Source organism: Chelonoidis abingdonii, chromosome 8, assembly GCF_003597395.2.
Source record: "Chelonoidis abingdonii isolate Lonesome George chromosome 8, CheloAbing_2.0, whole genome shotgun sequence".
NCBI lineage: Eukaryota > Metazoa > Chordata > Testudines > Testudinidae > Chelonoidis > Chelonoidis abingdonii.
In genome coordinates, this window is record NC_133776.1 from 86,158,913 (window position 1) to 86,172,483 (window position 13,571).

The 13,571-nt window shown below is 43.1% G+C and overlaps 1 protein-coding gene across 9 annotated transcripts in view; it reads left to right on the forward strand.

Moving 5' to 3' along the window:
* The first annotated feature begins 1,341 nt into the window (after window positions 1–1,341).
* Window positions 1,342–13,571, forward strand: part of ATP7A (ATPase copper transporting alpha) — a 57,783-nt gene continuing 45,553 nt past the window's right edge. Inside the window, exon 1 of one of the 9 annotated variants that reach the window (XM_075068808.1) lies at window positions 1,342–1,444. Coding sequence is in view for 1 of the 9 variants with exons in the window: in XM_075068807.1 (XP_074924908.1) it covers window positions 2,145–2,174 (30 nt within the window). In the remaining 8 variants the exon portion in view is untranslated. Of the gene's footprint in view, window positions 1,888–2,025; window positions 2,224–5,590; window positions 5,612–9,080; window positions 9,144–13,571 lie in introns of those variants that run through there. The other 8 variants (XM_032766984.2, XM_075068810.1, XM_032766986.2 and 5 more) reach the window with 8 other exon arrangements.

Below are 13,571 nucleotides of genomic sequence, written 5' to 3' on the forward strand. Positions count from 1 at the left end.
CTGATTCTTTGTATATTTTGAGCAGTGCCTAGCACAATGGAGTATTAGGACACTACTGTACCCTTTTGCACTGTAAACTGTACACCCCAGACCAGTCTGAGGAACTAGTAGCTGCCTTATCTCCCGTTGCAACACTTGTGCAAGGGCTCCTGATAACTCTGGAATGTTCTGATCATCTCACTTCCTCAGTTTATGTTAAAAATGAATACTTAGTCCTGTCATGAATGCAGGAGACTGGACTAGATGACCTCTTGAGGTCCCTTCCAGTTCTATTATTTGAAACACAAATGCATCCTGCCATAGGATCCTGAAGACTGACTTTCTGATCTAAGTGGAGGTGGGACTATTACCTGTGATTATAGAGCCCTTTGTCATTTTGCAGGTATATGGCATTAGTGGTTTAAGACTTGTTTTGATGCCTGATCCCTTCTGATTTTTACATTATACCCCCCAAAGGAGTATTTTTACAAATCTTAGTAGCTTTTAATATTTGTTTACTGGCACAGTTCACTGCACTAAGCTCACTTCAGTTAGATGTGTGCAGGGCAAGTGCCCACCATCTTTCCCCTGCCTTCCATTGTGGTTGTAAAATACATTAATATAGTTGTTTCTTGTTTTTTAAGGTATCTGATAAAGGAACTACATGGGTCTGTATATGACAGTCAAAACAAACACAGTACTTAATTTTCAAAAAGTCTATATACACTTCTGTTTTTCCCTGTTTTCACTTTAGCACCTATTGCAGAAGACACCACTCTAATTGAAATACTGTATGACACCCACCCTCATAAGCTGATGTTACAGTAGGTTTCCAAACTTTAATCACTTAAAAAAATAAAGGGGCCAGCAGTCAGCCTTGGTTACCAACTCCTCTTCTTCCGTGGTTGGTGCTAGGTTCACCTTCCTTGTCACAAAGCTCCACTCTCACTATCTTGAAAAAAATGAACACAATGACTTTATCCCCCATTGCTTGTGGAAGCTTTGTTTTTGTAAATGAGAACGTTAAATTAACGTGTGATGTTTCTTTCAGCTTTTCAAAACTAAATGACAGCCGCTTGGCCAGGAATGGCAGTTCCCTGGGGGAAAAAACAAACCAGACTTCCTCTGGGGCCTTTGACGGCGCTGTCGCCAGTGCCTTGCTGCATCAAACACGCTTGACTGACACCGGCCCCCGTTCCCTGTCTCGCATTGGTGGGACCTGAAACTCGTACGTGCCCCTCCACCACACGAGGCCCGTCTCCCCCTTGTCACATGATCCGGGGACTCGCCCGAGCTCTGTCACGTGGCTTCCTGCAGTGGGATGGCGCAGGGGCTGGTAACAGTTGGGGGCGGGGCCAATGTGGGACAGGGCCATCGGGGGCGGAGTCGCCCTGCTGCGCCGGGGGGTGCGGGTTGCTAGCGCTGCTGTTGCGGAGAAGGAGCTCAGCTGGCGGATCGCTGCTGGGTGAGTGCGTGTGCGCGCGCCTTCCCTCGCCTGGCGCCGGTGCCGTCCCTCGGCACGCGCGTATCTCCGTCTGCCGTGGTCACTGCTGCCCTGCGCTGTGGTGGGCTGTAGCCCCGCTCCCCAGGCTCTGACGTGGGGTGGGGGAAGCTGTGACAGCGGGCAGCGCGCTGCTCAGGCCCAACAGCCCCGGGTTCTGCTGACACCCCCTCCCGCCGCCCCGCTCTCTGGGTGGCTGAGCCGCTGGCCACGCGGACCAGAGATCGCCGTGGTGGGCGCCCCAGGAATATGGGGGAAACAGTTTTTCCATCCCGCAAAACGTTTGTTCTAAGCGTGTTGGGGGAGGTCGGGAGGGAGAATGCATCAGACCCGCATCTGGTGTGAGGGGCTATGCCAGCAGGAGAAGCTTCCCGTATATCTCTTCCTCGCATCACCGAAAGCGAAAGGTATGTGTGATTAGATATGGCCAGGATGATCCATGCAGGGTTGTTGTAGCTGTTGGTCCCAGCAGGGTATGAGAGAAACAGGGTGGGTCAAGTAATATCTTTTACTTCCCTTGGTGAAAGAGACAAACTTTCTAGCGTACATAAAGCTCAGTTTCAGTCACAGCTGAACAAGAGCTCAGTATAAACTCAAAAGCTTGTCTCTCTTAACAGACGTTGGTCCAATAAAAGATATTTCTTGACTCACCTGGTCTTTCAGGATGATCCAGGTCATCTTCGAGAAACATAAGGTGGTGATTAAAAGGCTACTAGTGGCTTAATAACATGCTGTAATCAAACGTGAGTCTTCACTTTAATAATCTAATGTCACTAATAAAAGAGTTCATAAAATCCATACATCTCTTAACAGATTGGGATGGTGTGTTTTGTTTTGTTTTGTTTTATTTCTCCCAGCTTGTTTTGTTTTGTTTTGTTTCTCCCATATTCAGTTTCTCTCTTCTAGTCAGTTTCTTTCAACATCTTGGGTTTTCTAGGAAGTGAGCGGGAGTCTGCTTGAATTGGAAACCTACCCCCCCAATTAATAAAATATTGTAGAGGCACTTATGCTGGTCTTAAGTTCTGTAAAGGCAACTTTTGTTTGTTATAAAGTGTAAGTTTAGAACCAAACTTGGGTTGAATGTTCCTTTTACATTTGTGTTTAGCAGCTAGTTAACAGAGTGACTGTGCATTTTATATGTAGTGTAGTTGTCACAGGATTGGTCTCAGGATATTAGAGAGATAAGGTGGGTGATTGGATCAATTTTTGGTGGTGAGAGTGACTCTTGCCTCACCTACTTTGTGCACTCTATAGATGGAGGGGTGTATACTGAACCCAATAGGGTGTTCCTTAGTTAATTGCTTTGCTTCTCTACCAATTTGCTTACTCTAGTGATAGTGTCTGTAACAGGTGCTGTTGCTAAATTGGAGCAGTATCAGTATAAATTCCATTATTGCAGACACAGTTGATGCCAAGGGGTTAAGTGATGTCTAACTAGGAGGAGATGATGATAATAACAACTAGCTCTTCTGCATCGCTTTTCTCCATCAGATTTCAATGTGTTACAAGAGAGATCGGTATCATTATACTTATTTGGAATATAGCTGCTGGCCTGCAGCATAACTTTTGTCTAGTCCAGGCAAACAGCTTTTCATTTCAATATAACTGCATATCTGTATAATAAGATTCCAGGATTTTCATGCCACTCTAAGGCCTAGAATGTCTGTTGAGTCAATGTGAAGCAATGGAAACAGCTGCAAGCCTGGCTGAGAGCATTTTATGTTTAGAATATCACCAGGTTTAATTATCCCTGGGAATCAGTCTGTTAAAGTCTGTTTAAGTTCTCAGCCATGAGATCACCAAACTCACTTCACATGCTAATGAGAGTCCCTTATGGTAGGAAGAATAAACTAATGTAATAGGTGGCAGGGAGGGGGAGGCCACCAGGCCATTATGAAGAAATATGGAAGGACCTTTGTGAAGGCTGAGGAAAATTCCTTGGCTTCTTCCTATTCTATTTTTTATACCGTGTTCATCACTGTAATATCTGAGCATCTCCCAGTAGTGTATTAAGCAAGAAGACTATTTCCTCATTGGTAGTACTGCTGGAAGAGACAGTATTTATACAGAAATAATAATCAATTTGATGGTGGAATAATAAATTGGCCAAGAAATAATTGTTTATACTTGATAGTGCAAAGGTATAGTCAAGTGTGTCTAATACCACCTGTGAATCTATTGTCTGGACATACACACAAACTATAATTATCATTCTCTACTCAAATTATTTCAATTAAGTGTATGTAAGGGAAGAATAGACCTTTTGCCTCTTCTGCAGGTGGCTAACAGGCAAAAAATGTAATTTAGTGTTTTTACTGTTCTCATATTTTTATTTATGCTTGGATAATTCATTATGCATTGTTCTTGTTAGTGTTTTTACACTAATCTAAAAAATAACTAGCCTCTGTTAGTCTTATTATATACCCACATAATTGAGGTGTTTTAAGATGCATTCTATCGCTTAGTGTTTAAATGGTCCTATTTGGGCTATATTCATATTCTCCAAAACCCTCCATTTCCCATTGTCTGTAGCGTTTGCTGGGAAGGATAGAAGCAAGAAACAGGATTTGCTATTAATTGATCTCAAGTTTTATTAAGCTCTTGTTTGAACTGAAGTAAAAATGTTTGCCATTTAGACTTTCTGACGTGCATCTTATAAAGAGCTAGAAGCTCTGAATGGATTTTTCATAATCTATATAACCCAGGCAAGACTCGTTAATATCTGGATTTTTTCAGTTTTTAATTCAAGTAGTGTGAAATATAACCAGTTGAGAGTCTCACAAAGCTTAGATGTGTGTTTAGGATGTGCCGTTATCCCTAAAATATCTAGTTACCTTACTGCATAGGTAAGAACAGTGCATGTAATCATTTGCCAGTAAAGACCAAAAAGTTCGATTAGGTTAGCCTCACTGGCAAACTCTGGTGTAACTTTCCCTCCAGACCACTCAAAAAACTCCACTTCTGTAGTTTACAAACAAATGCTTTAACAATTGGAAACAGTAAATTACAACATATCTGGCAACCTGGTCCTAACAAGACATGTGCCTGTTATCAGCCTGATCATATACCTTGTGTGCTATATCCCTTTAGCCTAACCTTTGCCTGTTGTATATCTTTGCAGATTGTAATGTCTTTGAGGTAGGGTCACATATTTCTTTTTCATACAATTCCTAGCACATCTTTCATGCTACCATAATACAAATAATAAATATGAATACGTATAAATGAGGAATCACTGGTTTATAAACCCAAATTTGTCTCTAGCAGTTAACAGAATACTCATGCAATACCTTTGGGATTCTGTTCCAACCTGCTGTATGATTTCAAATATGTCCACTGACTCTCTTCTTAATTTTTGCCAGCTGTAAATTGAGGTGTTGACCCCCGCACCCAAGGTATTTTGAGGAGGAATGTTTGTACAACTTAGAAACTTAGAAAATTTAGAAAAATAGTCAGTGTTGTACACGTGCTATGTATCCAGTTGAGAGTCTGGGATTTTAGCAGTCTCGCAATCTTCATTTTACATGGACTGATATTCTTTTTTTCAAATGTCCACATGGTAACATGCAGTTGTGAGTGATTATATTTTGAACCCCTCAAACTTCAGTTGATTCCATTTCTGATTATTCTACTTTCAAAATTCACTGTTTGCACGTTAGAAAGGGTGGCTTAACTGGTTGTGGCTCTGTAGCTCTCTTAGTTTATGCCAGATTAGAGCTTGTTTTCCTCTTCTACAGAGAAATAGAGGTTCTTTCCCTCCAGATCTCCTCAACTCCGTATTGCAAACACCTTTTATTGAGTCCCTTGGAGAAAATGTGATATTTGGAATCAAACTTAGGGAGACAATCAGACCAAATAATGAAGCCTACAGTACCTCAGTCTAGTGGCAAAGGTCCTGTGGAGTCTAAATATTTTTTATAAACCTGCTACTCAGCCGCTGAGAGCATCTTCACTATTTGTTATTCTGCTATTGCAGAGCCAGCCTATTCCTAGTATTATACTGACTTCATTGATGGTGTTGATATACAAACAAGGAAGTAATATTGTTTTGGGTTTTGTAAAACACAGGGAGAAGAATAATGGGAAAGGATAAAAACTGACCAAGAAGGGCGTTTCTAAGGATATTACACGGTAAAGAATATAATAAAAAGTACAATAAAAAGCTATCGGGTGCCTTACAAACCCAGTTTGAGGCCAGGCTTGTATATGAGATGGTGAAGATTTTGACTTTCTTCCAGCACAGCAGTGATGGATTGAGAACCTTTTAGTTTCTTGCATCCTAGTTGTGTTTCTGTTTAAATTAATGGTAGAAACTGTCTGCCTTAGACTGACATGCCGCTTGTTTGTGATGGCAAATCCTAAAACTTCTTTTTAGAAGGTTTACTGTTGGAGCAATATCTTGGCTTTGAGTTCAACTATTTTTTATCTAAAACAAAGTGGGATTGGAACCTCTAGTTAATACAGTTTTATAAATGTGTACTTGACAATCTTGTATTACAGGTTACTCACTAGACACTACTTGCCTGCTGGTGTAATGGTTACGATCTTAACATGTAGTATATAATAATATATGCTACTTGACATACTTTTCAAACACTGAATAGGATTTTGATTTATAGGTGAAGCTTCAGCCAGAACTTGCCTCTACCATCATCAGACCTTAATCGTTCCTTGTAGAATGAGCTGCTTCTCTGAACTACTGCAGATAAAAAATGCCCTTGAGTTTATAGGTAGCATAGCGTCCTAAATATAAGACCATATTGTAGTTTAACCCACTGTAGTCTTGATATAGGAGATAATCCTTCAGCCTATGTTCCACAAATGACCATGATTTGGAACTTAAGATGGCAACAGTCTGCTCTACAAATGCTATCTATTTTCTGAGTTGCTATTCAAAAGAAGTAAAGTAATGTACAGCATTGGTCCCACAGAAGCCAAGTTTCACATTTATGGCATACTGTAAGACTCATTTGTTTACAAAGGCATTTACTGATGGAGTTGCTTAGGAGAACTGCTGTCCCTTCGGTCAGAGAGGTAACATATTATAGGGCTTGTCTATACTTAAAATGATACAGAAGCACTGCTGCACCCACTAGAGCACTTCAGTGTAGACCGTGCCTATGCCAACGAGAGATTTGCTCATCGCTATAGGTAATCCACCTCTCCCAGAGGTGATAGCTGGGTCGACAGAAGAATTCTTCCATAGACCTAGTACTGTCTACGTGGGGACGTAGGTTAGCTTAACTACTCTGCTCAGGGATGTGGGTTTTTCATACCCTGATCGACATAGTAAACTGACCTAATTTTTTTGTGTAGACCAGGCCTTAGTTGTTTTGAGTACCCAGCAGGTAGCAGTTGTTTAACACTTATGGTTGTTTGAATGCATCTAGAGATTAGCAAATCCTATTAATGCACAACAAAAACAACAACAAAAAAACATAAGCTAGAGAAGTTGTGAAAGTCATCCGGGGGGGCCTTGTAATTCATTAGAATGGTCCTTGTCTACAGAAGTTTAAAAATGACCCAGAATGGTTTTTAAAAATTAATTTTCAGTAATGTTGCTTCTTATAGCTTGGTAGAATATTTCCTACCATATGGATTTGAAGATGATATGGGTGAAACAGTTCAATAAAAAATGGTATAGTGATTGACATGATTGGGAATCAGGAACTCAAAAGTTAAAATCCTGGCGCTCTCACTCTCAGCTCATTGTGTGGCTTGGACATGTCATTTAACTTTGGTATCTGTCCTCACATGTAAAATGGGGGTAAGATGCATCTTCAACACAGGAGTATAAGGATTAATTATTAATATTTGTGCTAGCCAAATTATATAACATAATTAGCATGTCACAGGCTATTCAATGGAGAGTTTGTCTTCATTTAATATTATCACTAAGAAGAAATTGTGGTCACAAAGTTCCTCTTCAGCTTCAATCAGACCTTTCTGCCCTTAGTGTACCACTGAGTGTAGAACCTTGTGACTTAGGGCACGTCTTCACTGGCAATGTATCTACACTGACACTTTACAGCGCTGAGACTTGCAGTGCTCAAGAGTGTTTTTTCACAGTCCCTGTGCAAGAAAGTTGCAGCGCTGTAAAGTGCCATTGTAGACGAGCCCTAATTCAGATGTAAATTTTTGTTTGTTTTTTGTGAAATTAAGTTCAAACTGGCCATATGTGAAGGAGAGGAAGATGGTATCATACCCTCTCGTAGGATTTTTATGACATCCTTATTCTAATAAAAGGGTATTTATCACAAGAACAGTTTCAGTTTAATGACATTGGAAGTTCCTAGATAAAGGGCTAGATGAGTGAGTTGTCTTCCTCTCTGGTCACTGTGCGGGAAGGAGAGAGTGAGCTGTGAGTGGAAACTGCATAGTGCCCCAAGCTCTTGCTTATCTTGCTGTCCTTAAGCATGACCCCACCCAATCAGAATAGTTGGTATCTGAACTGGCAGCATCTTCTGTCTGCCTTACTTTGGATTTTATACCAAGAAACAGACTCCTTTTCCTGAAAAGCATGTTTTCTCCTGATAAAGGAATCACAGTTTAGCAGGATACAACATGACTGAAATATATCTTCACTAGTCAGAAAGTAATTGCCTTTTCCTGGTCTTAGCTACCAGGCATAGATGAGAGGAAAAATAAAATTAAGTGCGCACAAAGATGACTCATCACATTTCTTTTTCTGTACATCTCTTGCAAAAAGTTTGATGTTGCAAAAAGATGCTTTCTACTTCTCTTGGATACTTACTCTAAAAGAATTGTCATTTATTTCCATATATTGTTTTGTCGAAAATAAAGGTCAAAAGTGACATTTCCAAGAAGCTCCATCCAATTAGGAGCTGTAGTTTCCAGGAACCAGCAGATCCTAGTTTGTGTGCACATCTTACTTTCAAACAATTTAATGCTCTTAATTTAAAATAATTTTATCACGCTTCTGATAACCTTTATTTTGGTAGGTAGGTCAGTTAGTAGTTAGCTCCTAACTCAGTACAATGTTCTTCCAGGTTCTGGTTACTGATATGCCATATATTGCTGCATGACATCCAGCACCTTACTTAATGTTGTGTTTCAGTTTTCCCATTTGTAAAATGGGGATATTTCCCTACCTGATAGTGGGGTTTTGCGGCTGAGTTAATGTTTTTAAAATATAGGCCTACATTTTCAAAACGGATCAGGGACTTTTTGGGTACCTTTAATTTTTGGGAGTCTAGTTAATAACACTTTGAAGGGGCCTAATTTTAAGTACTAACTTGTTCTCTGAAAATCAGATTCCTTTAAAATGTCTCAACGTGGGTATCCAAAAAAGTAGTTACCCCAAATCACCAGGCACACTTAAAAATATAGGCTATAAAATTATCCACGTGCAAAATACAATATTTTGTAACTAGCTGCTTTGTCTTTTGTCATTCTGCCTCAATAGTGGGTGTGTGAACCTAATGCCAAGAGAATGATCAGGATTCATGAAGAATGAAAATTCAAACTGTTATAGACAAGAATGGCCATATTGTGTCATGGTGCAGTATGGTCCACTAATTTCCACATGACTTGCTGCTAATCAATAAGGAGGTGCAGACTCTGCAGATTCCAGGTCTCAATGTGGAGTGTTCCATCCAGCGCTGGAGTATGGCACAACATGCATGAACAGCTGTAATTGGAGGTGGTATAATGGTTAGAGCTTTTGGCCAAGAAGCCAGGGGCTGCTGGTTTGCCACTCCACCTGCCCTGCAGGGTTTCAACAGCTGGGTACACTGTGCAGGGGACTCCACCCCAGTGGGTGTAGCAGCTCTGACAAAATAACTACATGAAACTGGAGCAGAGAGTATGGCTTTAAACCCTGACTCAGTAAAAACTGTGGCTCACGGATTAGGGTAGACCCTGCCCTTCACAGCCCTGGGAAACTCTTCTTACATAACACAAGAACCAGGGATCAGACAATGAAACCAATTGGCAGCAGATTTCAAACAAACAAAAGGAAGTACTTCTTCACACAACACACAGTCAACCTGTGGAACTCTTTGCCAGGGTATAGTGTGAAGGCCAAAAATATAACTGGATTCAAAAAAAGAATTACCGTATATACTCGTTCATAAGCTGAATTTTTTTAGTGAAAAAGGGAAACACCAGAGAAGGGGGTTGGCTTATTAATGGGTATAGAGAGGTGGGACACAGCTCCTTCCCCCAACGGAGGGAGCAAGGAGAGGCAGCACAGCCAGCATGGAAGAGGCAGGGCCAGAGTCTCTCTGCTTCTGGCCACACTGCTCTCCCACCAGCCCCAGAAGCAGCTGCAGCCCCGGGGCTGACAGACTGCAGCCGTGCCGCTTGGCTTCGTCCCCCAGAACAGGCTGCGGCTGCGCCGCCTGGCCCAGCCTGCCGGAGCAGGCTGCGGCTATGCTGCCTGGTCTGGCCTGCCAGGGCAGTTCCAGCCAAGTCAGAGACATCCTTCCCAGGTAAGGTAGGAAGGTATGGGATGGGGAGAGTGTTGGGGCCCCAGGCTAGGGGTGGTGTCATGCAGGGATGATCCTAGGGGTTACTCCCCTGACTCCCAGCTTCTTCTTCCCCCCCCCCCCCCCAAAATTTCCCACAAGTTGCTGTCCCGGCCCATCAGGATAACAGCTGTCAGACTAGATCAGGGTTTATGGCCAACCTATTGGCACGGTACAAGAACGGCACGCAAGCTGATTTTCAGTGGCACTCGACCACTGCGTTCGGAGGCTCTGCATTTAATTTAATTTTTAAATGAAGCCTTCTTCAACGTTTTAAAAACCATATTTACTTTACACACAACAATACTTTAGTTTATTTATAGACTTACGAAAGAGACCTTCTGAAAACATAAAATGTATTAGTGCACACAAAACCTAAATTAGAGTGGAATAAATGAAGACTCGCACACCACTTCTGAAAGGTGTTAGCCGACCCCTGGACTAGATTATCATATCAATGAAACAATACTTTAAAAAATCTGTTTTATGAAAATGCTTCTTTGCCTGTCACTTTAGATGGTGCAGTTATATCAGATAAGAAAATAATCAAATTGAATAATGGCAACCATTGCTACAAAGTCCATTACCCTTGGTTTTCAGTTGCAGGCCTCTGGTTAAATTACTCATTCATTACTCATAAATCTCTCCTTAACCAGGGAATATACAACAATAATAAATCCTTAAAGATCTAATGAACATGTCTAATTCTAAGGGTATGGCTACACTGGAAAGTGCCCCAGCAATGGAGTTACAGCTGTGGTTGTAAACAGCTGTGTAAACAGCACTGCAGTGGGCCACACTCTATGCTACCAGCGCTGCAGTGTGGCCACATTGCAGCATTTTGCAGCGGCTGTTGGGAGTAGTGCATTGTGGCAGCTTATCCACGTTCAAGTGGCAGCACTGTGGCTTTTCAAAAGAGCGGAGTGTGGGGTGGAGTGTGACAGGAGCGTGGGGGGACAGAGAGAAGCAGATTTTTTGGAGCAGACCACTGACAGCTCCCTGCCTTGCAAGTTCAAAAAGCGGTGGGGGTGGGTGGAGTTGTGACAGGGAGCGTGGGGGAGACAGAGAGAGCAGATTTTTGGAGCAGACACGCGTGACAGTCCCTGCCTTGCAATTTCAAAAGCGGGGGGGTGGGGTGGAGTGTTGACAGGCAGCGTCGGGGAGAAGAGAGAGCGGATATTTTGGAGCAGGACACTGTGAGCTCCCCCTGCCTTGCAAATTCTGGCCATTTCCCCACCCCTCTCTCAATCACTCTAAATGTAAAAAGGCTTCAGGACCAGAATAAGCAGCTTCTCCGACAGACTCCCTCCCCCCCGCCATGCGTTTGTCTCCTCAAGCCAAACCAGCTGTGAACATTCAAAGCCTCCATCGCTCGCTCGCTGGAGCAAAGAGCAGCTGTGTTTGGTAGCTCCGGGGAGTACCTTCCGGTTTTTTGTAGACAGGAATTCTGAGATACCTCTTAATACCCTGGAGGCCAATAACAGCGCTGGTGAGTGTCCACACCTGATGAGCAGCGCTGCATCACCAGCGCTGGATTTTCTACACCCGTAGCAGACCAGGAGTACAGCCAGCGCTGCAGCCAGGGAGTTGCAGCGCTGGCTGAGCTTTGTAAGTGTGGACACCGAGTAAGTTGCAGCGCTGGCTGAGCTTTGTAAGTGTGGACACCGAGTAAGTTGCAGTGCTGTAACCCCCTCACCAGCGCTGCAACTTGCAAGCGTAGCCAAGCCCTAAGTGTGAAATTCTGCCCTTGGGTCCATATAAGATTTTAGCACCCTGAAAGAAATTGGAGAACCTAAACGAGAGGCCGTGTAGTCCAACAGATAGGGCATTTTCATGAGTAAGGAGACCTGGATTCTAATTGCAGTGCTGCAGTTCAGCTGATGTGTAACCTTCTGCGAGTCACTTCCCCTCTGTTTCTACTCCCACATGTTGTCTTTTGGATTGGAAGTAAGTGTCTGTAGAGTGCTTACCACAATGGGGCCCTGATCTTGATTTGGGCCTATAGGCATTAGTGCAAAAATAGCTTTTATATATATATATATATATCAATTTCTGACAAAACTTCAGCCAAGTTAGTGTAATGAGTTAACAGCATAAAAAACTAAGTCAAGCAACATGCACCCAAGAAGAAAAATGGATTTGGAAAAGTATCCAGCCTTTCTAGCAATAGGTTAGGGAACTGGAGTACTCATTTTAGAGGAGAAGAGAGAAAATCTAAGTTTTTCGTTTTTGTTTTTTCAAAAGAGCAGTGTGGGAATATGGATGCCTTCCAAATATATATAAAGTACACTCATACTGCATAGGAAATGCTGTAATATATAGTTGATATTTATATATTAAAAAAAAATCAGTGGCTTGAGGAATTTCTAGTTCCAGAGACTATGTTGAAATAGAGGTTTCTCTTGTTTTAGTGTCCTCAGCATAGCCATCCATATCAGGAATGACTAGAGTTCTTAAACATTCTTCAGTATTCTTATGTTAGGGAAACTTTTTTTCATGTGAACTGCAGAGCAAAAATCTCAAAGTTTTAACAACAACAAAAAAGCCTGCCCTTCTTGACAGAATTTGTGGAAGTCCTAACAAATCATTGGAGATATTTTCTGCTCCTGGTGAGGATCCTTTTTTGGAGGAAAAGTCTTTTTCTGTACCTAAAATGTACACCTTCAAACCCATCAAACCGGAGTGACATAATCTTGAGATTAGTTTATTTAGATACTATGCTGGACAAGACAGTATTCAAACTAGCCGTATAGGTGGTAGGGTTGCCAGGTGTCCAGTTTTCAACTGGAATGCCTGGTTGAAAAGGGACCTTGGTGGCTTCAGTCAGCAGTGCTGACTGGGCTGTTAAAAGTCCGGTTGGTGGCAAACTGGGAGCTGAGGGCTAAGGCAGGTTCCTACCTACCCTGGCTCTGTGCTGCTCCCAGAAAAGCAGTCACCAGGTCCCTGTGGCCTCTAAGCACTGGGTTGGCCAGGGACTGGGATGCTCCACTCGCTGTCCCTGCCCTGAGTACCAGCTCTGCAGCTCCCATTGGCCAGGAACCATGACCAATGGGAGTAGCAAGGGGCAGCACGCACTGCGCAGAGCTGCCTGGCTGCCCATATGCCTAGAGACTGCAGGAATTTGGCAGCCACTTTCTCGAAGCAGCAGTAAGCTCTGCCAGGACCCTGCACCCCAACCGCCTGCTCCAGCCTTGAGCTCTTCCCTGCAACCCAAAGTCCTCATCCTCAGCCAGAGCCTGAAACGCCCCCCAAATCCCTCACCCATGACCCCACCTGGAGACATCACCTCCCTGCACCTTAGCCAGTCCAGAGCCCGTCCTGCACCCCAAACCGCTCATCCCTAGTCCCACCTCAGAGCCTGCACCCCCAGTCTAGAGCCTATACCCCCTCCTGCACCCCAATCCCTGGCCACAGCCAGTGCATGAGTGAGAGTGGGGAAGAGTGAGTGACCGAGTGGGGGGCTGGAGAGGGGGCGGGGCCTTGCAGAAGGGGCCGCGCAGGGGTGTTCGGTTTTGTGATTAGAAAGTTGGCAACCCTGCTAGGTGGTCATAATTGGGTGCCTGGCTGTAATTAAATTAGTTCCTTCCACATCTGAATGTCTC